General features: G+C 31.9%; 1 protein-coding gene across 1 annotated transcript; it reads left to right on the top strand.

Annotated features, from left to right (window-relative positions):
• The first annotated feature begins 39 nt into the window (after positions 1-39).
• Positions 40-20,309, top strand: LOC127726027 (ER membrane protein complex subunit 2-like). Its single transcript, XM_052233323.1, has 10 exons — positions 40-106; positions 2,843-2,956; positions 12,397-12,461; positions 13,869-13,954; positions 15,065-15,122; positions 15,863-15,948; positions 16,201-16,342; positions 17,117-17,227; positions 18,843-18,953; positions 19,652-20,309. Exons 1-10 carry the CDS (start codon positions 82-84, stop codon positions 19,742-19,744), a joined length of 891 nt encoding a protein of 296 aa, XP_052089283.1. The 5' UTR covers positions 40-81; the 3' UTR covers positions 19,745-20,309.
• Positions 20,310-25,131: the final 4,822 nt, after the last annotated feature.

Here is a 25,131-nt window from a genome sequence, read left to right as displayed (position 1 = left end):
ATGCGTCAAGTAAAATCTCGGTCTCTCGGACGAGTTCCGAGATTTCCGGAAGGGAGATAACTTAATTTATTTTCTGAATCGATGGCTCGCCGGTTAAACTGGGAAGGTATTATTTACACTTTACTGTTAACTGTCCATCATTCGTATCTTAGATAAAGCTCTCCATTTAAACAAATTGTCTGTTGTAAATCTAAGATTTTCCAAATCCGCTTTTGTTTTCGTTCAAACATGAAAAAACGGGACCGAGATGGTGTACCACACTCCGGTCAGCTAGGCAATATAATTTTCCGGATCGGGAGACAGTTTTCATATAATTTTGGAGACAATCTCCCGATCTGGAGACAAATTGATACAAAACATACTGAAGATCATGAATGTAGTCGGATGTATCTCGATTTTGAGACAACGTTAATGTCAAAATCAGGATAACAGCCTTTAATACCCGGTAGGTCTTTTCAATTTCAACCCCGAAAAAAACAATATTTTATTATGCTATCTTATCCATTTCATGTATTTTAATAGAAAGGTTAACAACTAAAAAGGAAACGAGACCAATTAATAACACCCAAAAGAGTAAAAGAGTCATCAACACTGCAAAACACCACCGAACACCCATAATTATACTATTTTATAATTTTTTTTAATTTATTTTTACTTTTGTTGTAATTAAGTAAAAAGATTAACAAATAAAATGAAATGAGACAGAATTTTAACATCGTAAAGAATAGGAGAGTAACCAACCATATGAACACTGTCGAACACAAGAAATTTTTTTTTTTTTTTAATTTGTGTATTCTCCGTTTTATTCTTTGAAATTGTGATAAAAAATCAACAAATTCAACAGTTTTCTGCTTTAATTGACACACATTATTGTTTTTTTCATAGTTTAAATTCACTTTTGGGGTGTGTTGCGGTTTGAGGTGGTGTTCGGCAGTGAAAAAACCTACCCTTTAATACCAGATATACACTGTACATAAAAGCACAGTCGCTTGAATTTTAGTGAAATATATATGAAAAAAAGGACTTCAGTACTTAATTGATATGGGGGTGTTGCTGGGGTTCTGTTACCCCACCCTTTTCATATCATAGAGATCTTAGGAATGTATATAGATATAGGAAGATGTGGTATAAGTGCCAATGAGACAACTCTCCATTCAAGTCACAATTAATTTATAAAAGTAAGCCATTATAGGTCAAGCCTTGGCTCACACCCAACAGCAATATGGCCGACGATCAATGGGAGGCACAGAAACTTAGTAACATGTACACAAATAATTGAATGGAAGTAACAAGATACCAGAGAAAATGTTTAAATTACATGTATCTTTTTATGTCTTTGGGAAGCAATAACTTAAAAAATCTACGGAGCACCTTTCTGGAACAGTGGTAAATTACCGATCTTTTTCGTCAGCTCTCCGAAAATGTTATTTAAAAAAGCTGCTGATGTCTACTTTTTTGTGCCAGCACAGGTTTATATAATATATAATAAATCATATTGTGTCTCCTGATTGGGAGAAAATCTCCTAATCAGGAGACAAATTACATTATTCCATGTCTCCCAATTTGGAGACATCTCTAGATCTGGAGACTGTCTCCCGATCGGGGAATATTGCCTAGCTGTCGGTCCACAGGCACTTGCTTCTATATTTTCATGGGAAGGTCGACTATCCCATGATCCATAACTGCTTTATATAAATGGATAGTCGACCTTCCCATGGATAGAAACAAGTGCCTGTGAGTTATACATATCATTTTATGTCAATGATTCCGCAAAACAACAACAGTCAACACACCACAAACAAATGCATCTTGAGCATGTTGAGTAAGTTGAGATCAAAGTTTTCCATAAATCTCTTGCACGTTACATGAAGGCATGACATTCTGTAGGTGGATATATGCCAAATTATACTAACCATAGACCATATCGCTATAATTTGGGGAATCTCTGACACTTGACCAGAAAATTTCATACACTTGACTTGACATTATACAACAATAACTTTTCTATTGTTGTTCCAGAAATTTTATTGTGAAGTCCAAATTTTACGGGAACCTGATGTCTAGTAATGGCAGTCAAATATTGAAAAAGGTGTATTTGTTTATTAGTTAGTTAGTATTGCATATTCATAGCTTCATTGTATGCATAGTAGTAAATCCTGAACATCACTTATCTTTGTGCATATTCAGGAAGAGAGGAAGATATAGAGAATTCAACCACTGCAACAAGTGTGTGATGATATTTCTCCACTCGAGACAGTTAAATTTTAACATTTAAAGCGCGAGGCTTGCCAAGCTTTTTAAATAATTAAAATTTAACTGTTGAGAGTGGAGAAATATTGTAATACATGATTTATAAGCGTTGGAATCTGTTTCTCTAATTATTTGTATCCTTTTTTTTCAAAGATTTTCAGAAAGTTGTGTTCTTTTTACGTGACGTCATCAGGCATGGTTTCCTTTTTTCATGACACCAAAATAGGAAAATTCAGAAGAAACCAAGAAAATTTGACCTCATAAATAAATTCCGACCAATTATTTGCAGAATTTTCACTAATGAGGAGAAATATTTTTCTAACACCGATCAAGAAATGTGAAAATGGCACAAATATTAGAGAAAATGCATACCTAATTCCCTCTTCTTTTAATAAAGTTGATCAATATAATTTTATCAACAATTAAAGTGTCTTATCTATATTGGAGCATCCATTATGAGGACCTAGTCTTCATTAACCCTGTTAACAGTAGTTCTCTGTGTTTATTTGAAATAATTGTTATCATTAGGACTCTTTAATACATCAAATTCACAAAAGATTTACTGTTGTAACTAATTAACTTTTGTTTTTAGGTTCCAGAGATTGTCTGAGACGATTAAGAGAAGATCATGTTCGAGACAGTGAACTGGTAGTACGTCTTTGGGAAGAATGTTTGATGAATCACAGAGAAAAGCTTGGAGATGAATGTAATACTATAAACATGATAAATATACAAATAAAAAATCTATGATAAAAAACAAATGTCCAATCTTACAGTATATTAACATCAATGATGTAAGAAAATCTGTGTGGATCACATGGTCATGATGGTCGTGATAGGACTTTAGAATTTAAAAAAGTAAACAATGTAATAAAAAAGGTGAAAGACTGATTAGTTTTGTTTTTTTCATCTTTATAGTTGTATATCATGTATATAGAAAGATCTCTGAACTAAAATGAATTTCATCTGTTTTATTAACATGATTAAGCATGAAAGCAAACCAAGAAATCTTTATTCACTAGAATTTAAAAAAACATTTTTGGTTGGAATTTCAATAATTTTTTTTTAGCTTAGTGACTTAGAGTCTTGATTAATATAAGGGCTATTCCATTAAACTGTATGTGGGAGGGTAGAAAGGGTAAAAAGTCATTTTTATACGACCGCAAAAAAATTTTTGTGGTCGTATATTGGTATGACGTTGGCGTCGTCGTCGTCGGCGTCGTCCAGCGTCGTCTGAAGACACATTGGTTTTCGCACTCTAACTTTAGTTTAAGTGAATGGATCTTTATGAAATTTTACCACAAGGTTCAATACCACAAAAGGAAGGTTGGGATTGATTTTGGGGGTTATGGTAATAACAGTAAAGGAATTAGGGGCCAAAAATAAGCATTTTTGTAACTTCCAGACATAACTTGTGTGTTAGTGTATGGATCTCTCTGACATTGTACCACAAGGTTCCATATCACTAAAGGAATGCTGGGATTGATTTTGGGGGTAATTGCCTCCAAATTTTAGGAATTAGGGGCAAAAAAAGGGGCAAAAAACAAGCATTTTTCTAGTTTCATGACAATAACTTGTGTGTAAGTGTATGGATCTTTCTGAAATTGTACTACAAGGTTCCATATCACAAAGGGAAAGCTGGGTTTGAGTTTGGGGGTAATTGCCCTAAACGTTAAGGAATTTGGGGCCAAAAAGGGGCCAAAAAACACATTTTTTTCTAGTTTCCAGACAATAACTTGTGTTCAAGTGTATGGATCTCTCTGAAATTGTACTGCAAGGTACCATACCACAAAGGGAAGGCTGGGATTGAGTTTGGGGGTGATGAATCATAATGGGGGTTCACAAAATTTTGGGGGGGGATTTATTTTTTTTTCCTTTTTTTTCTTTTTTTCCTTTTTATACGACCGCAAAAAAATTTTGTGGTCGTATATTGGTATGACGTTGGCGTCGTCGTCGTCGTCGTCGTCGTCGTCGTCGTCCGGCGTCGTCGTCGTCTTGCGTCGTCGTCCGAATACATATTGGTTTTCGCACTCTAACTTTAGTTTAAGTGAATGGATCTTTTTGAAATTTGACCATAAGGTTAAATACCACAAAAGGAAGGTTGGGATTGATTTTGGGGGTTATGGTACCAACAGTTAAGGAATTAGGGGCCAAAAAGGGGCCAAAAATTAGCATTTTCTAGTTTCCAGACAATAACTGTGGAACGGTGTATGGATCTCTCTGAAATTATACTACAAGTTTCCATACCACAAAGGGATGGTTAGGATTTGCTTTGGGGGGTTATGGCTCAAACCGTTTAGGAATTAGGGGCAAAAAAGGGGGAAAAACAAGGTTGTCCTGGTTAATGGACAAATACTTTAGTACAAAACATAATTTAAAGCAGTGTAAGGGAGATAAATCAAATACATCATTGAAATTATCTCCCTTACACTGCTTTTAAATTATGTATAAAGTAATGGTTAATGAACAATAAAGATAATCTAAAACAGTGTAAGGGAGGTAATCCAAATACAACGTTTTGGTTACTTCCCTTACACTGCTTTTAAATTATGTTTAAAGAAATGCATATTTATAAAGGAAGACCAGTAAAAATATCTGCAAATGTTTTCATCTTTTTTTTTTACAAAAAAATCCATATGGAAGATTTGACACTATATTTTTATTAATTCTATTATAAAATAGATTAAGTTAGCACTATGGTAAATTTAAATGGGTAATTATGGTTGCCAACTCCATTGAAAATTTGAATTGAGATTATGACCATATCTTGAGGGAAAGAATTTTTTGGGGGGAAAAAGGGGGGGGGGATAAAAAGAAATTGTGGGGGGCCAATTTTTTCTCATTTCAGATTTCAGAAATTAAAAAGAATTATTCTTCAAATATTTTTTTTTTTTCAAATTTCAAATATTGAAAAATTTCAAGAAGTAATCTTTAATTGCACAGTATGGCGCATTAGATTTGTAAAATCTTTGATCACATTTATTTATTTGTTATGCCGAATCTAACAGTGTATTTAGATTTTTAATTTTGGGTCCAGTTTTCAAATTGGTCTACATAAATGTCCAAAGGGTCCAAAATTAAACTTTGTTTGATTTTAGCAAAAATTGAATATATGAGGTTCTTTGATATGCTGAATCTAAACATGTATTTAGATTTTTGATTTTTGGCCCAGTTTTCAAGTTGGTCCAAATTGGGGTCCAAAATTAAACTTTGTTTGATTTCAACAAAAATTGAATATATGGGGTTCTTTGATATGCTGAATCTAACCATGTATTTAGATTTTTTATTTGTGGACCCCGTTATCTAATTGGTTCATATTGAGGTCAAAAGGGTCCAAAATTAAACTTTGTTTGATTTCATCTAAAATTGAATTATTGGGGTTCTTTGATATTCCAAATCTAACCGTGTATTAAGGTTTTTAATTTTGGGTCCTGTTTTTTAAATTGGTCTACATTGAGGTCCAAAGGGTCCAAAATAAAACTTAGTTTGATTTTAACAAAAATTGAATTCTTGGGGTTCTTTGATTTGCTGAATCTAAACATGTGTTTAGATTTTTGATTATGGGCCCAGTTTTCAAGTTGGTCCAAGATAGGGTCCAGTATTTAAACTTTGTTTGATTTCAACAAAAATTGAATATATGGGGTTCTTTGATATGCTGAATCTAAACATGTATTTAGATTTTTGATTATGGGCCCAGTTTTCAAGTTGGTCCAAATTGGGGTCCAAAATTAAACTTTGTTTGATTTCAACAAAAATTGAATATATGGGGTTCTTTTATATGCTGAATCTAACCATGTATTTAGATTTTTTATTTGTAGGCCCCGCTATCAAATTGGTTCATATTGAGGTCAAAAGGGTCCAAAATTAAACTTTGTTTGATTTCATCGAAAATTGAATTATTGGGGTTCTTTGATATGCCAAATCTAACTGTGTTTTTAGATTTTTAATTTGGGTCCCGTTTTTTAAATTGGTCTTCATTGAGGTCCAAAGGGTCCAAAATTAAACTTAGTTTGATTTTAACAAAAATTGAATTCTTGGGGTTCTTTGATATGCTGAATCTAAACATGTGTTTAGATTTTTGATTATGGGCCCAGTTTTCAAGTTGGTCCAAGTTGGGGTGCAAAATTAAACTTTTTTTGATTTCAACAAAAATTGAATATATGGGGTTCTTTGATATGCTGAATCTAACCATGAATTTAGATTTTTTATTTGTGGGCCCCGCTATCAAATTGGTTCATATTGAGGTCAAAAGGGTCCAAAATTAAACTTTGTTTGATTTCATAAAAAATTGAATTATTGGGGTTCTTTGATATTCCAAATCTAACCGTGTATTTAGATTTTTAATTTTAAGTCCCGTTTTTTAAATTGGTCTACATTAAGGTCCAAAGGGTCCAAAATTAAACTTAGTTTGATTTTAGCAAAAATTGAATTCTTGGGGTTCTTTGATGTGCTGAATCTAAACATGTGTTTAGATTTTTGATTATGGGCCCAGTTTTCAAGTTTGTCCAAGTTGGGGTCCAAAATTAAACTTTGTTTGATTTTAACAAAAATTGAATATATGGGGTTCTTTGATATGCTGAATCTAACCATGTATTTTGATTTTGGACATTGGACCATAATAGGTAAATTAAAAAAATTCAAGTTCTTAGACCACATTCTTTCTGTGTCAGAAACCTATGCTGTGTCAAATATTTAATAACAATCCAAATTCAGAGCTGTATCAAGCTTGAATGTTGTGTCCATACTTGCCCCAACTGTTCAGGGTTCGACCTCTGCGGTCGTATCAAGCTGCGCCCCAGCGAAGCATTTTATTTGTTTCTTTTAAAATTTTCCATTTTAAGTTGGTTATTTCTGATTTATATTTAAAATCAAATAAAAATGATATGGTAGGAGATACACACCAAACAGGATGTGTAAATTATTAAATAATAAGTATTGTGCAATAGCAAGAAATTTTCAATTGCACAGTATTGCACAATAGCAAGAAATCTTCAATTGCACAGTATTGCGCAATAGCAAGAATTCTTCAATTGCACAGTATTGCGCAATAGCAAGAAATATCCAATAGCACAGGATTGTGCAAAAGAAGATACTTCCTATAAATTGCTTATTTCTTGACCAATTTCAATGGGGTTTTATTCTTGATTTCATGGGGTTCTTTAATATGCTGAATCTAACGGTGTATTTAGTTTTTATACGACCGCAAAAATTGAAAATTTTTTGGTCGTATATTGGTATGACGTTGGCGTCGTCGTCGTCGTCTGGCGTCTTACGGCGTCGTCCGAAGACACATTGGTTTTCGCACTCTAACTTTAGTTTAAGTGAATGGATCTCCATGAAATTTTACCATAAGGTTCAATACAACGAAAGGAAGGTGGGGATTGATTTTGGGGGTTATGGTACCAACACTTAAGGAATAAGGGGCCAAAAAGGGGCCAAAAATAAGCATTTTTGTAACTTCCAGACAATAACTTGTGTGTAAGTGTATGGATCTCTCTGACATTGTACCACAAGGTTCCATATCACAAAGGGAAGGCTGTAATTGATTTTGGGGGTAATTGCCTCAAAATTTTAGGAATTAGGGGCCAAAAAAGGGGCAAAAAACAAGCATTTTTCTAGTTTCATGACAATAACTTGTGTGTAAGTGTTTGGATATTTCTGAAATTGTACTACAAGGTTCCATATGACAAAGGGAAAGCTGGAATTGAGTTTGGGGGTAATTGCCCGAAACGTTTAGGAATTGGGGGCCAAAAAGGGGCCAAAAATAAGCATTTTTCTAGTTTCCAGACAATAACTTGTGTTCAAGTGTATGGATCTCTCTGAAATTGTACTGCAAGGTACCATACCACAAAGGGAAGGCTGGGATTGAGTTTGGGGGTGATGAATCATAAGGGGGTTCAAAAAATTTGGGGGGGGGATTTTTTTTTTTCTTTTTTTTTCTTTTTTTCCTTTTTTTTTTCTTTTAAAATTTTCCATTTTAAGTTGGTTATTTCTGATTAATATTTAAAAGCAAATAATAATGATATGGTAGGAGATACACACCAAACAGGATGTGTAAATTATTATATAATAAGTATTGTGCAATAGCAAGAAATTTTCAATTGCACAGTATTGCACAATTGCAAGAAATCTTCAATTGCACAGTATTGCGCAATAGCAAGAAATCTTCAATTGCACAGTATTGCGCAATAGCAAGAAATATCCAATAGCACAATATTGCACAATAGCAAGAAATTGTCAATTGTACAGTATTGCACAATAGCAAGAAATATTCAATTGCACAGTATTGTGCAAAAGAAGATACTTCGTATAAATTGCTTATTTCTTGATCAATTTCAATGGGGTTTTATTCTTGAATTCTTGGGGTTCTTTAATATGCTGAATCTAACCGTGTATTAAGTTTTTGGATTTTGGGCCCCGTTTTTAAATTGGTCCACATTGAGGTCCAAAGGGTCCAAAATTTAACTTTGTTTGATTTCATCAAAAATTGAATTATTGGGGTTCTTTGATATGCCGAATCTAACCGTGTATTTAGATTCTTAATTTTTGGTTCCGTTTTCAAATTGGTCTACATTAAGGTCAAAAGGGTCCAAAATTAAACTTAGTTTGATTTTAACAAAAATTGAATTTTTAGGGAACTTTGATATGCTGAATCTAAACATGTATTTCGATTTTTGATTATGGGCCAAGTTTTCAAGTTGGTCCAAATCGGGGTCCAAAATTAAACTTTGTTTGATTTCAACAAAAATTGAATATATGGGGTTCTTTGATATGCTGAATCTAACCATGTATTTAGATTTTTGATTTTTGGGCCCTGTTATCAACTTTGTCCACATTGAGGTCAAAAGGGTCCAAAATTAAACTTTGTTTGATTTCATCAAAAATTGAATTCTTGGGGTTCTTTGATATGCCAAATCTAACCGTGTATTTAGATTTTTAATTTTGGGTCCCGTTTTTAAATTGGTCTACATTAAGGTCCAAAGGGTCCAAAATTAAACTTAGTTTGATTTTAACAAAAATTGAATTCTTGGGGTTCTTTGATATGCTGAATCTAAACATGTGTTTAGATTTTTGATTATGGGCCCAGTTTTCAAGTTGGTCCAAGTTGGGGTCCAAAATTAAACTTTGTTTGATTTCAACAAAAATTGAATATATGGGGTTCTTTGATATGCTGAATCTAAACATGTATTTAGATTTTAGATTTTTGGCCCAGTTTTCAAGTTGGTCCAAATTGGGGTCCAAAATTAAACTTTGTTTGATTTCAACAAAAATTGAATATATGGGGTTCTTTGATATGCTGAATCTTACCATGTATTTAGATTTTTTATTTGTGGGCCGGCTATCAAATTGGTTCATATTGAGGTCAAAAGGGTCCAAAATTAAACTTTGTTTGATTTCATCAAAAATTTAATTATTGGGGTTCTTTGATATGCCAAATCTAACCGTGTATTTAGATTTTTAATTTTGGGTCCCATTTTTATACGACCGCAAAAAAATTTTGTGGTCGTATATTGGTATGACGTTGGCGTCGTCGTCGTCGTCGTCGTCCGAATACATATTGGTTTTCGCACTCTAACTTTAGTTTAAGTGAATGGATCTTTTTGAAATTTGACCATAAGGTTAAATACCACAAAAGGAAGGTTGGGATTGATTTTGGGGGTTATGGTACCAACAGTTAAGGAATTAGGGGCCAAAAAGGGGCCAAAAATGAGCATTTTCTAGTTTCCAGACAATAACTGTGGAACGGTGTATGGATCTCTCTGAAATTATACTACAAGTTTCCATACCACAAAGGGATGGTTAGGATTTGCTTTGGGGGGTTATGGCTCAAACCGTTTAGGAATTAGGGGCAAAAAAGGGGGAAAAACAAGGTTGTCCTGGTTAATGGACAAATACTTTAGTACAAAACATAATTTAAAGCAGTGTAAGGGAGATAAATCAAATACATCATTGAAATTATCTCCCTTACACTGCTTTTAAATTATGTATAAAGTAATGGTTAATGAACAATAAAGATAATCTAAAACAGTGTAAGGGAGGTAATCCAAATACAATGTTTTGGCTACTTCCCTTACACTGCTTTTAAATTATGTTTAAAGAAATGCATATTTATAAAGGAAGACCAGTAAAAATATCTGCAAATGTTTTCATCTTTTTTTTTTACAAAAAAATCCATATGAAAGATTTGACACTATATTTTTATTAATTCTATTATAAAATAGATTAAGTTAGCACTATGGTAAATTTAAATGGGTAATTATGGTTGCCAACTCCATTGGAAATTTGAATTGAGATTATGACCATATCTTGAGGGAAAGAATTTTTTTGGGGGAAAAAGGGGGGGGGGGGATAAAAAGAAATTGTGGGGGGCCAATTTTTTCTCATTTCAGATTTCAGAAATTAAAAAGAATTATTCTTCAAATATTATTTTTTTTTCAAATTTCAAATATTGAAAAATTTCAAGAAGTAATCTTTAATTGCACAGTATGGCGCATTAGATTTGTAAAATCTTTGATCACATTTATTTATTTGTTATGCCGAATCTAACAGTGTATTTAGATTTTTAATTTTGGGTCCAGTTTTCAAATTGGTCTACATTAATGTCCAAAGGGTCCAAAATTAAACTTTGTTTGATTTTAGCAAAAATTGAATATATGAGGTTCTTTGATATGCTGAATCTAAATTAAACATGTATTTAGATTTTTGATTTTTGGCCCAGTTTTCAAGTTGGTCCAAATTGGGGTCCAAAATTAAACTTTGTTTGATTTCAACAAAAATTGAATATATGGGGTTCTTTGATATGCTGAATCTAACCATGTATTTAGATTTTTTATTTGTGGACCCCGTTATCTAATTGGTTCATATTGAGGTCAAAAGGGTCCAAAATTAAACTTTGTTTGATTTCATCTAAAATTGAATTATTGGGGTTCTTTGATATTCCAAATCTAACCGTGTATTTAGGTTTTTAATTTTGGGTCCTGTTTTTTAAATTGGTCTACATTGAGGTCCAAAGGGTCCAAAATTAAACTTAGTTTGATTTTAACAAAAATTGAATTCTTGGGGTTCTTTGATTTGCTGAATCTAAACATGTGTTTAGATTTTTGATTATGGGCCCAGTTTTCAAGTTGGTCCAAGATAGGGTCCAGTATTTAAACTTTGTTTGATTTCAACAAAAATTGAATATATGGGGTTCTTTGATATGCTGAATCTAAACATGTATTTAGATTTTTGATTATGGGCCCAGTTTTCAAGTTGGTCCAAATTGGGGTCCAAAATTAAACTTTGTTTGATTTCAACAAAAATTGAATATATGAGGTTCTTTGATATGCTGTATCTAACCATGTATTTAGATTTTTTTATTTGTAGGCCCCGCTATCAAATTGGTTCATATTGAGGTCAAAAGGGTCCAAAATTAAACTTTGTTTGATTTCATCAAAAATTGAATTATTGGGGTTCTTTGATATGCCAAATCTAACCGTGTTTTTAGATTTTTAATTTTGGGTCCCGTTTTTTAAATTGGTCTACATTAAGGTCCAAAGGGTCCAAAATTAAACTTAGTTTGATTTTAACAAAAATTGAAATCTTGGGGTACTTTGATATGCTGAATCTAAACATGTGTTTAGATTTTTGATTATGGGACCAGTTTTCAAGTTTGTCCAAGTTGGGGTCCAAAATTAAACTTTGTTTGATTTCAACAAAAATTGAATATATGGGGTTCTTTGATATGCTGAATCTAACCATGTATTTTGATTTTGGACATTGGACCATAATAGGTAAATTAAAAAAATTGAAGTTCTTAGACCACATTCTTTCTGTGTCAGAAACCTATGCTGTGTCAAATATTTAATCACAATCCAAATTCAGAGCTGTATCAAGCTTGAATGTTGTGTCCATACTTGCCCCAACTGTTCAGGGTTCGACCTCTGCGGTCGTATCAAGCTGCGCCCAGCGAAGCATTTTATTCAGTATGCGTCTATTACCATTATGCAAAATTTCTAAAAAATGGTTCTTGGTTGTAGGGATATTTTGAAAGTCCCTTCCTACCTACATACATTTAATGGAATAGCCCTAAACAAATAAAAACTCTGCATGACAATCACTGCATCTGAATAGTTCAAATAATTGTTTGATGTAATTTTATTTCAGTATGGACTGTATATGAACAAGTTTGTATTGCTGCCCTGGATTGTCAAAGACTAGATTTATCTGAGGTAAGACCAAATAAAAGCATAAATTATTTGTAGACCATAAAATATATAGAGTACATAAAACATTGTAAAATGCCACAATATGTCAGAATAGATAGAGTTCATCATATGTGTGTGGTTTCGGACATCCTACAAAAAGATGTGTTCTTTCTACATGACGTCATCAGGCATGGTCACCTTTTTTCATGGCGTCACAATAGGAATTTCAAAGGAAAGCAAGAAAATTTGACTTTATAATAGTATTTTGACCAATGAAGAACTGAATTCAAATAAAAAAATAAACAACAGGTCATGAAAGGGATAAATTGAGTAAGAACAAGAGAAATGTACATAAAGAAGTGATGTATATAGTATAACCCCATCAAACATATCAGTTTAAAAAAAAAAACATGACACAGAAAACTGAATAAGATTGAACAACTTGAATACCGCCAAAGACTGCTATTTTTTATGTGACAGTGAATAATTTCTTCACATAAATATGGAAATTTTTTAAACACATCCCCTACTTTCTGATTCATTCATTATTCCAAACATGGGACTGTATTCTGATAGTGTTTATATTGTGTTATGCATATTTCTAATTGATCATGGTATCTATAATGCCATGGAATTTTCAAAAACGAAAGTTGATAGTTTGATTTGTTTGTACTTTGTATTTTACATTTCGGTTTTGTGTAAAGTGGACAATCAATTCCAATTTTATTAAACATGCAAAAGAAGCAGATATACCAATTAAACTGATAATAAAATTTTAACTAGGTTAGATTTGTACAAATGTACTGAGTCAGATTCTTGCTTTAACATTTTTTAACGAAGGCCAAATAAAAATATATGTGTGGTTCCAGTTACCCTACCTACCCAACGTTTTAGTCTTAATAAAAGCCTACCCTAAAGAAATTTTTTTGTCATTTTGCATTAAGCACTGTTAATGTCAGAATGTTCCTCCCATAGATTCAATGTAAAAAAGAACAAAAAACAAAAAAAACCCTAACTACCCTAACTTCATTTTCAGATGTAACTGGAACCGCACATACTATCTTATTTGGACTAATGGAAACTTTAAAAATATAAGGCTTTGAAATTTATGTTTGATTTAACTTAACATTTAATTAAAGTAGTTCCAGCTTACAACTGATCAACACATGCATAGTAACTGCTTGACGGAAAATGATTATTCAATACTGGATCCTGTATGGATTTCCATCCTGTATGGATTTTTATCCTGTATGGATTTTCATCCTGTATGGATTTTCATCCTGTATGGATTTTCATCTTGTATGGATTTTCATCCTGTATGGATTTTCAACAGTTGTGATGTACAAAGGAAAAATGTATACTGTTTACTTAACATATTTTATTGAGTATTTACAAAATAAAACCTTTGATAATTATTATTTATATTTGTAGATCTGTTTAGAATTACTACACAACAAATTCCCAGATTCAGTCAGAGTTAAAAGATTATTAGGAATGAGATATGAAGCAGAGAAAAAGTAAGAAATTATAAAGATGTTTTTTTTTTATATATATATCTCTGTAATTGCCTTGATGAGGTATGAATCCCTCAGTTTCATTTGGAATCTGGCATAATTTGCAAAATTTTCTACTCTACAATGGAGAGTAACATCATAAAAATTGGATTTTGGCATGTTGACTCCCTGAATCAAAACTCTGACTAGAGTCCTCAACTATAGTAATTGAGACTCAACCATAATGTTTAATAGATAATACATTTATCTCTAGTGCTAACACAGCATCACATACAAAAGCCAATCTTAGATACAATAGATATATAATATATTATTGTGACATGTTAACTCTCAGAATATTCTCATCCCCCTATAAATATCCCTGTATTTACAATGATTTTAAAATAAATGGTATACTTTAAAGATTAGGTCAAAGGTTTACATGTAATTAGGAACAAATATTTTAACAAAGTGTCACTAGAGAATTTTTGTAGATTTAAAAAATCTGAGAATGAAGTTCCAAGAAATTCAGGCAAGGATGACTTCACACTGCATCAGTTTATGTTTTCCCCCATTTAATACTGTATCATGCAACACCTGATTTATCCTGCAATCAGCCAACTATTGTACAAATAACAGGTACACAAATAAATTTTTACTTTATTTGTATTTATACAAATAAAGTCTCCTGTTATCCCTCTTCCATGTTGAGCAAGCGGTAATGTGGATATTTCTTTTTGCGTACCAGTTCAATTTGGGGTCCTCTTCGGGGTCCACGTTTAAACTATGTCGATTTCTTTGAAAAATTAGAGACAATGACTTATATTTAAACAACTAAAGTTTCAAGTGTTGGTGTGTAAATTTCAGGATAAAAACAATATATGTACATTTGTCGGAAAATATAAAAAAAATTTGTACTCGCTGCAAAACAGGAGAAAAGCTTGGCAAGCCTCGCTTTTCGTCCTGTTTCTAAAGCTCATACAAATAAATTTTATTTTTTCCGACAATGTACATATATTGTATATGTATTATTACAACTTTGTTTTGTAAACCCTGCAATAAAAAGAGTTGTTATCCTTCAATGTCCTTTAACCTTAGTCATGATTTTATCCCATCACTGAACTTATTTTTCAGATTTGTGAAAGCTGAAGAAGTATACCAGGCAATTATCGACAAAGATGAATCTAACATGGTAAGACATAAATTTATTTAGAAAGCACGGCAGATTCTGTGGATTTTTACTTACTGTTATACATACACATGATGCATGAGGGTCTGAATGGGGGTCTGGATTGGAATCCCCAGTTTTTGTATTCATTAAATTTATAGTCCATTTTCTCTGTTCTTTCTATTTTTTAGGCCTCCTTATATTTTAACACCCTGTTATTCACTATTCTTTATTTCTTTTGGCCTATTTTTCTGTATTCTTTATACTTTTGGCCTATTTTTCTGTATTCTTTATACTTTTGGCCCACTTTTCTGTAGTATTGATCCAATTTCCCCCTTTATATATAAGAGAAGAACTTTTTAATTGTATATTGTATATGATGATGTATATTGGATCGTGACACTATAATAAACTATTTACTTACTCACTTACTTACTCTATTCTGTAAACCCCATCCAGACCCTCATCCCAAATTTTTTTATCTTGAGGATTGTAAGTTTATATATGAATACATAACGTGCAGTACGTATCAATAAAACAGACACACAAACAATTTTGAATTTTATCTAGCGTTTTAATAAAAAACAAGAATATGGAAAAAAAGAATAGAAGACATCAAAAAATATTGCATCAATTCTAAGCTTTATTTCTGTATTAAATAAAATGATATAGACTTGTTGAAACTAATTGTAGTTTTCTTGCCTGAGAAACTTTAATGTAAATATTTTTCTTAGAAGCTTGAGAGTTTGAATTTTTACTTTCAGTTTGTAAGGAAAAGACTGGTAACCATAGCTAAGGAACAGAATGAAGTAACTAAAGCTATTGACCTGTTAAATAAATATCTAGAACAGTAAGTAAATTGAGCATAGTTTTATTCAAGCACACCCTTCCCACTTCTTAGAATAGTAAAATGAAATTTCTTCTATGCATGACCGCCTTAAAAATGCAACTTTAAAGTTTAACCAGTTTTATTTTTGGTCCTCAGTCATATGTCCGTAGTGAGTTTTTTTTTTTTGAATGGAATAACCTTTGCTATGTTAATTTAAATTTTGTACTAACAGGTTCTAAACTATTGGATATTTTCTGTGTTTTTTTTCTTCAGATTTATGACAGATTTTGAAGGTTGGTTGGAGTTATGTGATTTGTATTTATCACAGTTGGACTACTCCAAAGCTTGTTATTGTATGGAAGAATTAATTATGTCAAATCCACACAACCATTTGTTTTATCAGAAATTTGCTGAGGTAGGTTGAGAATAACCCGAATAATTCAGTCCCTCCCCGTGATCGACTCTCCCACTCGCAAGGGCCTGAACTCTTTATACGATAAAAACGTGTCACGAATCCAGGATTCTGATTGTAGCTCTCTGTGAGAGAGCCAATCAGCTAATAACTAAATGTTATCGAGATAGGTAAATCCCGAGCTAATTCCGAATGATTTTTGACGATTTTTCATTGACTAAGCCTTCAGGCGTTAATGTAGCCATCGCAGAGCAGTGGAATATAACGACTGAATTATTCGGGTTAGGTTGAGAATAGATTTGTCTTGTAAATCTTTTAAAATGTAACTTCTGCTTTATATAAATATGAGCCCTGTAACTTTTCAAGAACAATTTACAAGAACTTTGAATTTCGGCAAAAAATTCAGATCCTGTTGTGCCGTTGGCAAATAAAAAAACAGAAGGAGAAGATATAAAGCAGAAATCATTAACTTTAAAGTAAAGAAAAACTGTCAATCACATTGCCAAATAGAAAACTATGAAAAAACTAACAAGTCTACGATTGCTTCAACCTCTGCCAAAGACATAGCAAAACAGCAACGCCAACTTAAAATAGAATTGTATCTTTGGAATGTCATTACGTTTTTTGGTATTTCATTTCTGAGCATGTCTAGACTGCACAACATTATTTACATTAGAGAAGTTGTTTCGCCAAAAAAAGTGTGCGTTTTGGGTCTCAGGACTGACCTTATATTTTCACCCTATGCATGTAATTATCATAGTTGTTATTTGTTTACAGATAAAATATACCATGGGAGATCCAGAAAGTATGGCCATGGCAAGATCGTATTATGCCCAGGCCATAAAGCTGAATCCTAAAAATGTTAGAGCTTTGTACGGATTATTTCTTGTAAGTTTATAGAACAGAGGCAGAAGATACCAAAGTGATTTTCATACTTATAAATCAGAGACAAACTGACAATACCATGGCAAAATACGAAAAATACCGACTCGGAGACAAACTGACAATACCATGGCAAAATACGAAAAATACCGACTCGGAGACAAACTGACAATTCCATGGCAAAATACTAAAAATACCGACTCGGAGACAAACTGACAATACCATGGCAAAATACAAAAAATACTGACTCGGAGACAAACTGACAATTCCATGGCAAAATACAAAAAATACCGACTCTGAGACAAACTGACAATTTCATGTCAAAATACGAAAAATACCGACTCTGAGACAAACTGACAATACCATGGCAAAATACGAAAAATACCGACTCTGAGACAAACTGACAATACCATGGCAAAAAACGAAAAATACCGACTTGGAGACAAACTGACAATTCCATGGCAAAATATGAAAAATACCGACTCTGAGACAAACTGACAATACCATGGCAAAATACAAAAAATACCGACTCTGAGACAAACTGACAATACCATGGCAAAATACAAAAAATACTGACTCGGAGACAAACTGACAATTCCATGGCAAAATACAAAAAATACCGACTCTGAGACAAACTGACAATACCATGGCAAAATACGAAAAATACTGACTCGGAGACAAACAGACAATACCATGGCAAAATACAAAAAATACCGACTCTGAGACAAAGAATATTCTACAAAACACAACGTAAAATTAAAGACAGAGCAACATGAACCCTACAAAACCAGTGTTGATCTCTGGTGCCTTTTAAGGGTTAGCAGGTTGTGCTCCACACATGTGCTTGATGAATTTATGGAATTGATATTATTTCTCAGTGTCCAAACATCAATCCACTTTCTATTTTTTCTATTTTCACAAACTACCCCTTAAACGATTATTTTCATTGTTTGACTAAACGTAGGTAGGTTCTTTACAATATTTCCAATATCATTGTGTGATGTTTTAAACTGGGGTTACATTCAGAAATGCTTAAACTTTGTAGTATTTTCATTATAGTGCCAAATCACTGATTGAAGTGTTGAATAAAACAAACATTTTGAGATTCTTTGATAAAAAAGTGTTGCCACATCGTCCTCACATGTAAATCATACATTTCTATATGACAGAAACTATCTTTTTCTCAAATAATTAGAATAATAGGTACTACATGTACTAAGTAAAGTAGATCAACACTATAATAGCACCAGTTTTCTTCAACATGGTATATTTATCATTACATTTGATTTTAACAAAATTAATCATTTCAAAAATTGTTAAATTGCTGTAAATTCAGAACTTATGGCGATGTTTTTATTATTGCAAAAATAGGAACATGGTTATTATCGCAATAATTTAAACTCACATTTTGAAATTTTTTATATGAATTTAATAGGATTTTTCTCAATATCACAAAAATTAAAATTGCATTTTGGTCTTAAGTGACAAAATCGCAATAATAAATGCATGCAATAATTTTTGAATTTATTTCCAAGTCTATTTTTCTTTAATAATTTAGATCCAAAATTTGTTTTAATAAACCAGACCGCTTTTGTCAAATGAATGTATTTGTATTTTGTAGTCCTCTAGTAATCTAGCTGTTACAGCATCCAAAGGAGGAGGAGGCAAAGAGAAACAAAACAATATCAAAAATGCTGCATGGGCAGCACAACAGCTGAATGAGCGATATCAGGTATGTTAACATGGCATTCCAGAAGCAAGGAGTATAATATTATTATTTTCTATATTCTAATTCATTTGATTGATATCAGAAAGACTTACACGTCAACTGTATTTTCAAAGGTAGACTAAAACACTTGAAAACTTTTCTATTTACCATATTTACTGGTGACCTCTTATAGCCAGCTATCTTATTATAATATTCTTTGTTCATTGTTAAAGATGTTTGGATTTACCATTCAGTGACAAATATCACAAAACATATTTAACCCTGCCACATTTTTTTTTCTATCCCTGTCAGAAACCTCTTGCCTTTGTTAGTCTTGTATAATTTTTAATTTTTGTTCAATTATATATGTTTTGGAGTTTACTGTGACATCCATTTTCCCTGAACTAGTACACATTTCTGTTTAGGGGCCAGCTAAAGCCTGCCTCCAGGTGATTTTTTGGCTGTGTTGAAGACTCATTGGTGGCCTTGGGTTGTTTTCAGCTCTTTTGTCAGGTTGTTGTCTCTTTGATACATTCCCCATTTCCATTCTGAATTTTATGTAAATGTGGTATAAACAGTTTTTTTACATGCAAGTTCACAAAATATTGACTTTTCCATATCTTTAAAATGAGGACGACATCTTGTATGTACAATTAATTGAAACAATTTCAAAAAACCAAAAATTGTCTTGTCAGTCATGCACTCTTTGTTTCTTTTTTCAGACTGACCAGCCAAAAGAAATGACAGAAGAAACAAGGGTAGTAGAAGCCATTGAGAAAGTCTTGGAATCTTTAACAGAAAAGACATCTAGTTGATCATAACTAAAGAGATATATTCAGAGATTATAATATATAGACTACAAATAAACAGTGTTCAATTACTGGGCATTAACCCTATAAAACAAAAGATGGTGCAACTTGGTAACATTGGAAAAAAACAGATCATGGATTATCAAACACTATTGAAATGTTTAGATATTAAAGATATTAGGGAAATTGCAAAAGTTTTTTTTTAATATTTGAATATTTTTTGGATCAAGATCTAGCTGACATTAAAAGTTTTATAAATGTATAAAAGTTATGTGTGAATAAAACATTGAAGATATGATCATTTAATAAGTCAGTTTGTCTTTGACATCATTACACTTTGTCAGTCCTACAGATCTGTTTTTGCAGAAATCATCTTGGATCTCAGAAATCAGGAAATATTTTTATCACTCAATTTCACTGTAAAAGAATTCAAGATGTTTTGATCTAATAGTTTCTGTTTACAAATTGTCAGCTCCATTTAGAAATGTACATGGAGATATATAGATTTAAATTGTTTACCCAACTGCAAGTCAGTTATGTAAATATATTACAAATAAATGTTGTTTATGTCCTTCGTGGGTTTTTTTTTCTTTGCCTATGATGAAATGATTGAGGGGAATTATTATGTTTTCAGGTCTGTGTGTCTGTCCGTTTGTCTGTCCTGATTTGGATTTTGGTCAAGGTATTGATCACATTATCTTGAACGCAAACACTAATAACCCGCTTGTGTTTGCTCCCTGATGTAAAGGGGTAGTTTCTCAATAAATATATATATATATATTTACATTTACACTTGTTTATTATTATGTGATCTTTTTCAATAACATGATAATTATTAAGAGTTTAGAAGCCAACTTCATGGTTTACAGAACATAAAAGTATAATGTGAGTGGGCCATGGTGTCCTATTGACATTGATTCTTGTTGTTTCTAAAATCATAATTTTGATAGACACATAAATTTTATTGCGGAATAAGAATATTTTTAACTTGCAGTGTCATTTCAAGGAAGAGATGTTTTCTTTTTAATGGCTTTGATTTCAAAAGACAATGTTACGTCAATAGTATTTATTATAAGAAAGAGATAGCACTGATTTCCTCTGAATTTATTACACAACAGGACCAATTTTAAACAGTTTACAGTCTGATAGACTCATGTGTGTAATTTGAGTATGATGTAATCAGATGGTTTTGAAGGTCTTAAGATTGCAAGAAACTTCAATTATTGTAGATTAAGGAAAATTTTGAGAGATAAGCATAAAAATTCATCAAGACTAAGCTTTACAGTGACTTATAGTTGCTAATATATATATGTAATTTGTTCTGGTGGATAGTTGTAACTGCAATCATAACACTTCTTCTCATTTTATCATTTTATAGAAATCAATACCAATGAGCTGCTTTCAAAATAATATATAAATTTACTATTATGAAGCCCCTCTAGTTTGATATAACATATTCAGATGTTAACCCTATGAAGTTCATTGATTGGAGGAGATTAGCAGTTTAAATTTGTTATAAATCTATTAGTTACTAACAGTAGTTTAAAAATACGTCAAGAGACTGTAGAATAATATCAGCAATATTTTAGACAAGTTCTGTATTGGTGGCTGATTGACTTTTTTAAAAAGAGTTATGCCTGTTTAGAAATATTAAATTTATGGAAAATGGCATTCTTATCGCTCTCATAGGTACAATTCTTGCCCAATTTTTATAACACTTATACCATAGGTTAATATCAGCAATATCTCGTACAAGCTCTATAATGGTGGCTGATCAACTTTTTTTAAAAGAGTTATGCCCCTTAGAAATATTAATTATGTGCAATGCAGGGGACAGTGGAACTCTGTTCTTTTATTACTATACAAAATCTGAAGGATGATATATATATATATATAACTGCTAATGTTCTTGACTTTTAGTCAGATATCGAGAATCCTCTTTTTTTATCCATGTAGTGTCATTAAAATTTTGCCTGCTAACCCCTTCTTATCTTTTATTATTTGAAAACATAAAGTTTTATAAGCCATTTTTATACGTCCGTCAAAATTTTGACGGGACGTATTATGGTATACAAATGTCCGGCGTCCGTATGTCCGTCGTAAAAATGTCACACCGTAACTTGAGAACAACTTATCCAAATTTCATGAAATTGAATATAGTTGTTTCTTATGATGGTCAAACGATCTGAATACTTTTTGTTGAAAATAAGATTGAAACTTTTAGAGTTACGGGACTTTGTAACTAAAACATGGGTGTTTTTTCACATGTCGCACCGTATCTCAAAAACGAATAATTATTATTGCTTATAACTTTAAACACTTCTTAGTTATATTAATCTAAAGATCTGTATACTTTTTGATGACGATTCAAAATTTTATTTTAGTGTTATTGAGTTTTTTGTTAAAAAAGAGGGTTTTCAAATGTCTCGTCATATCTCAGAAACTGTTTATGATTATTTTATAAAACTTCACACACTTGTTAGTTATATTAATCTGAAGATCTGTATACTTTTTCGTGATGATTCTTTATTTTATTGAAGAGTTATTATAAATTTTAGATTTTACGTTTCCTAGTTCTTTGGTTTTATTCATTACAAAAATGGGGAATTTTCCAGTTTTCCTACAATTACTCAAAATTATGGGCAGATCTGATTCACTGAGTTCAGTCTGTTAAAAGCTATTAGCCAAAAGATACAAGTCAATCTAACCATGATAATGTACTTTGAATCTTCTGGGAACATATGGATAAGAAGATATGCACATGTGACGTGTGTGCTCATTGCGAAACCTAATGTTGTTTGAAGTGGTTTTTTTTATCAGAAATGGTAATGGTAGTGCTTAATTGGTGTGAATCCAAGTTTCTCCAAATGTTGTCGAAGTACTAAAACCAGATTTTTGAGTCAATCAATGTATTTGCAAAAAATCAGGACAAATATTGTGATCAGTTCTGTCATCCAAACATTTTGAGAAATTATAAATAATTGTAGAGTTCTGTGCTTGTGTTAATTTGGAATAATTCAGTAAAATTTATTCTTAATTATTTAATCTCTTTTTTATTTCAGTAATTATCATAAATAAAACTGTTCTGGTGTTCAACGCTTTCAATTGTTTTTTTTTTACATTTCATTCTGTAAATTAAATTCATGTGAACTTCAATTGAACTTCTTAGCTAGAGATGGGTTAAGCATGAACTAGGGGTGATCAGCTAGTGAAAGGAAAAGAATGTCAACAATGGAAGTGAAACAAGGGTAAACCATTTGAATGACTGATTCGATTTTCATAAACTTATTCTTATGCAGATAAAAACGATTATTAACATATTGTTTTAACCTATAATATGAAATCAAACAGACATAGAAAAATCCACTTGCACGAGTTCGCTATCTTATTATTTCTATGTTTACAACGAGATCACCTCGAAGGTTAATTAGATGGCGTCTAGACTAGATTACACACGAAATGATGATACATAATTTCGTGTTTATGCATCGTAAATTTATTTCAGACTTTTTATTTGGATATACGTTTAAGTATTTTATTAAGGTCAAGGAACAGTAAATGGGCTATGTTGCAGATTTTTCTAAAATTTGGCATACAACCTTGACTCTTTGAACTACAAATGAAAATCGAAAAAAAAAATGCATTCATCTCTTTTATTATCTGAAATATTACAGATTGATTTCTTTCAAAATGAGTGAATATTTGTATAGATAGCACATAAAATCGGCGAAAAATCTTCTAAAATTTGACTACGAGCCAAAGTTGTATCCAAAATTTTACTGAAATCTGTGACATAGCCCATTCACTGTAACCTGACCTTAAGTTGAATATGAAAATTTGAGTCAAATCGATGAACATGAATTTGACAGCTAGTACACCATTTTATACATTCTTTATTATTTGGAGGTATATAAACAAGACTAAAATACAATTAAAACTTTTTAATCATCAACTTGGTTCCATGTTAACGTACAGGTCTATAAAAAAAATTATGGAATTTTTGTTAAAAGAAAACAAAAAGAAAAAAGAAGAAAAATTTCAGGGCTTTACTTCAAACATGCCTAGATTTAATTAGACTACATGTTTACTGTAATAAAAGTTCTCTACAGTCACTCTTTTAGAGATACTAATATCTATATTTGATGAAAACACAGCAAATAGTCTCTTTTTTCATTCCACGACGGCTGAAGTGAACGTCTGCATATCATGCAGAGATGCAACTTGTAACATGTTAGTCCTATAGCATATGACCTCGGGGCAGTATTTACTATTTCTATTTATTTCTGATGTTTTCTTTTTACTTATTTTGCTATATATTTCTTAATTTCTTTTTTATTTTACTACCAATGTGCCACCTTAAAAAATAATTAAAAATGAAAATATCAGTATAAAAGTTCCAACAATTAGAATCAAATATTGTGTAAATCTTTTTGACTGCTTTGTTGCACGCATGGATAATGGATTTATTTTCAAATGATATCTCATTTAGTTTGAATAAGTCCATATAATTATGATTTACAATAAATAATTTACTGGCGTCTCGCTGTACATCAAGTAACAATTAAAAAATCAATCCGAAATTATGTAAAAATATCTGTTTGAAAATTTACATGAGACAGATGTGGTGTACTCTAAGGAGAAGGCAACCATACGACATCAATACTAACCATAATAAAGGAAATAAAATACAAAACTGTTTTTACATCTTTATCAAAAACGGTCTCATCATGTGTTTGTCTATATACAATTAGTCCTATAACATGAATTAACACCCCGTGGAACTGTGGCCATGCACCCATAATTTTTTCTACCGGCGGTAGAACACTTGCTAAAGTTGGATATCCAGTTGCATATGCTAGATGTATAAATTTGCAGATCCCTTCGTTTAGATTGAGAATGTTAAATCAGGTGCCTTTTGTAGAGAGGTGTCACGCTCTAAGCACGTAAAGAACCGTTGCAACAACTCTTGGAGGGGCCTGAGGTGGCCTGTTGCAAACATATAGATTGCTGTCCCTTTGCAATTTACCCTCATTTTCTATTGTCATTCCAATTTTCTCGACATTCATCTCGTTTGACCCCATAAAACAAGATACATGTATACCTATTGTAATAAATGATATTTTTTCTCGTCCTGAAAATGTATGGAATGCTTGCCACTGACTATTAAGCCTCTGAATCAATCCAATAATCAAATTACATTAGACAACAGAAAGGCATATACAAGCAACTGCCGTTTGAAAAAAAATACGTTCCTTTAATAAGGCAGTGTACTAACGGTCAGATCCTGTATATAATGTAACCATGACGAAATGAATATCATTATGCGAAATAACATTTCGGAAATTTGAAAAATGTGATGCAATAATTACTTTTTATTAAAATGTATTTAGAGA

Source organism: Mytilus californianus, unplaced genomic scaffold (assembly GCF_021869535.1).
Source record: "Mytilus californianus isolate M0D057914Y unplaced genomic scaffold, xbMytCali1.0.p SCAF_16, whole genome shotgun sequence".
Classification (NCBI taxonomy): Eukaryota; Metazoa; Mollusca; class Bivalvia; order Mytilida; family Mytilidae; genus Mytilus; species Mytilus californianus.
The sequence above is the reverse complement of the archived record's forward strand: the minus strand, read 5'-3'. Positions and strand labels throughout refer to the sequence as shown.

Excerpts from the sequence above, each read along its gene's own strand:
- LOC127726027 (XM_052233323.1), top strand. The coding sequence starts at position 82 with ATGGCTCGCCGGTTAAACTGGGAAG. Across the intron at positions 16,343-17,116 it reads TTTATCAGAAATTTGCTGAG|ATAAAATATACCATGGGAGA; the intron begins GTAGGTTGAGAA and ends ATTTGTTTACAG. Across the intron at positions 18,954-19,651 it reads AGCTGAATGAGCGATATCAG|ACTGACCAGCCAAAAGAAAT; the intron begins GTATGTTAACAT and ends TTCTTTTTTCAG.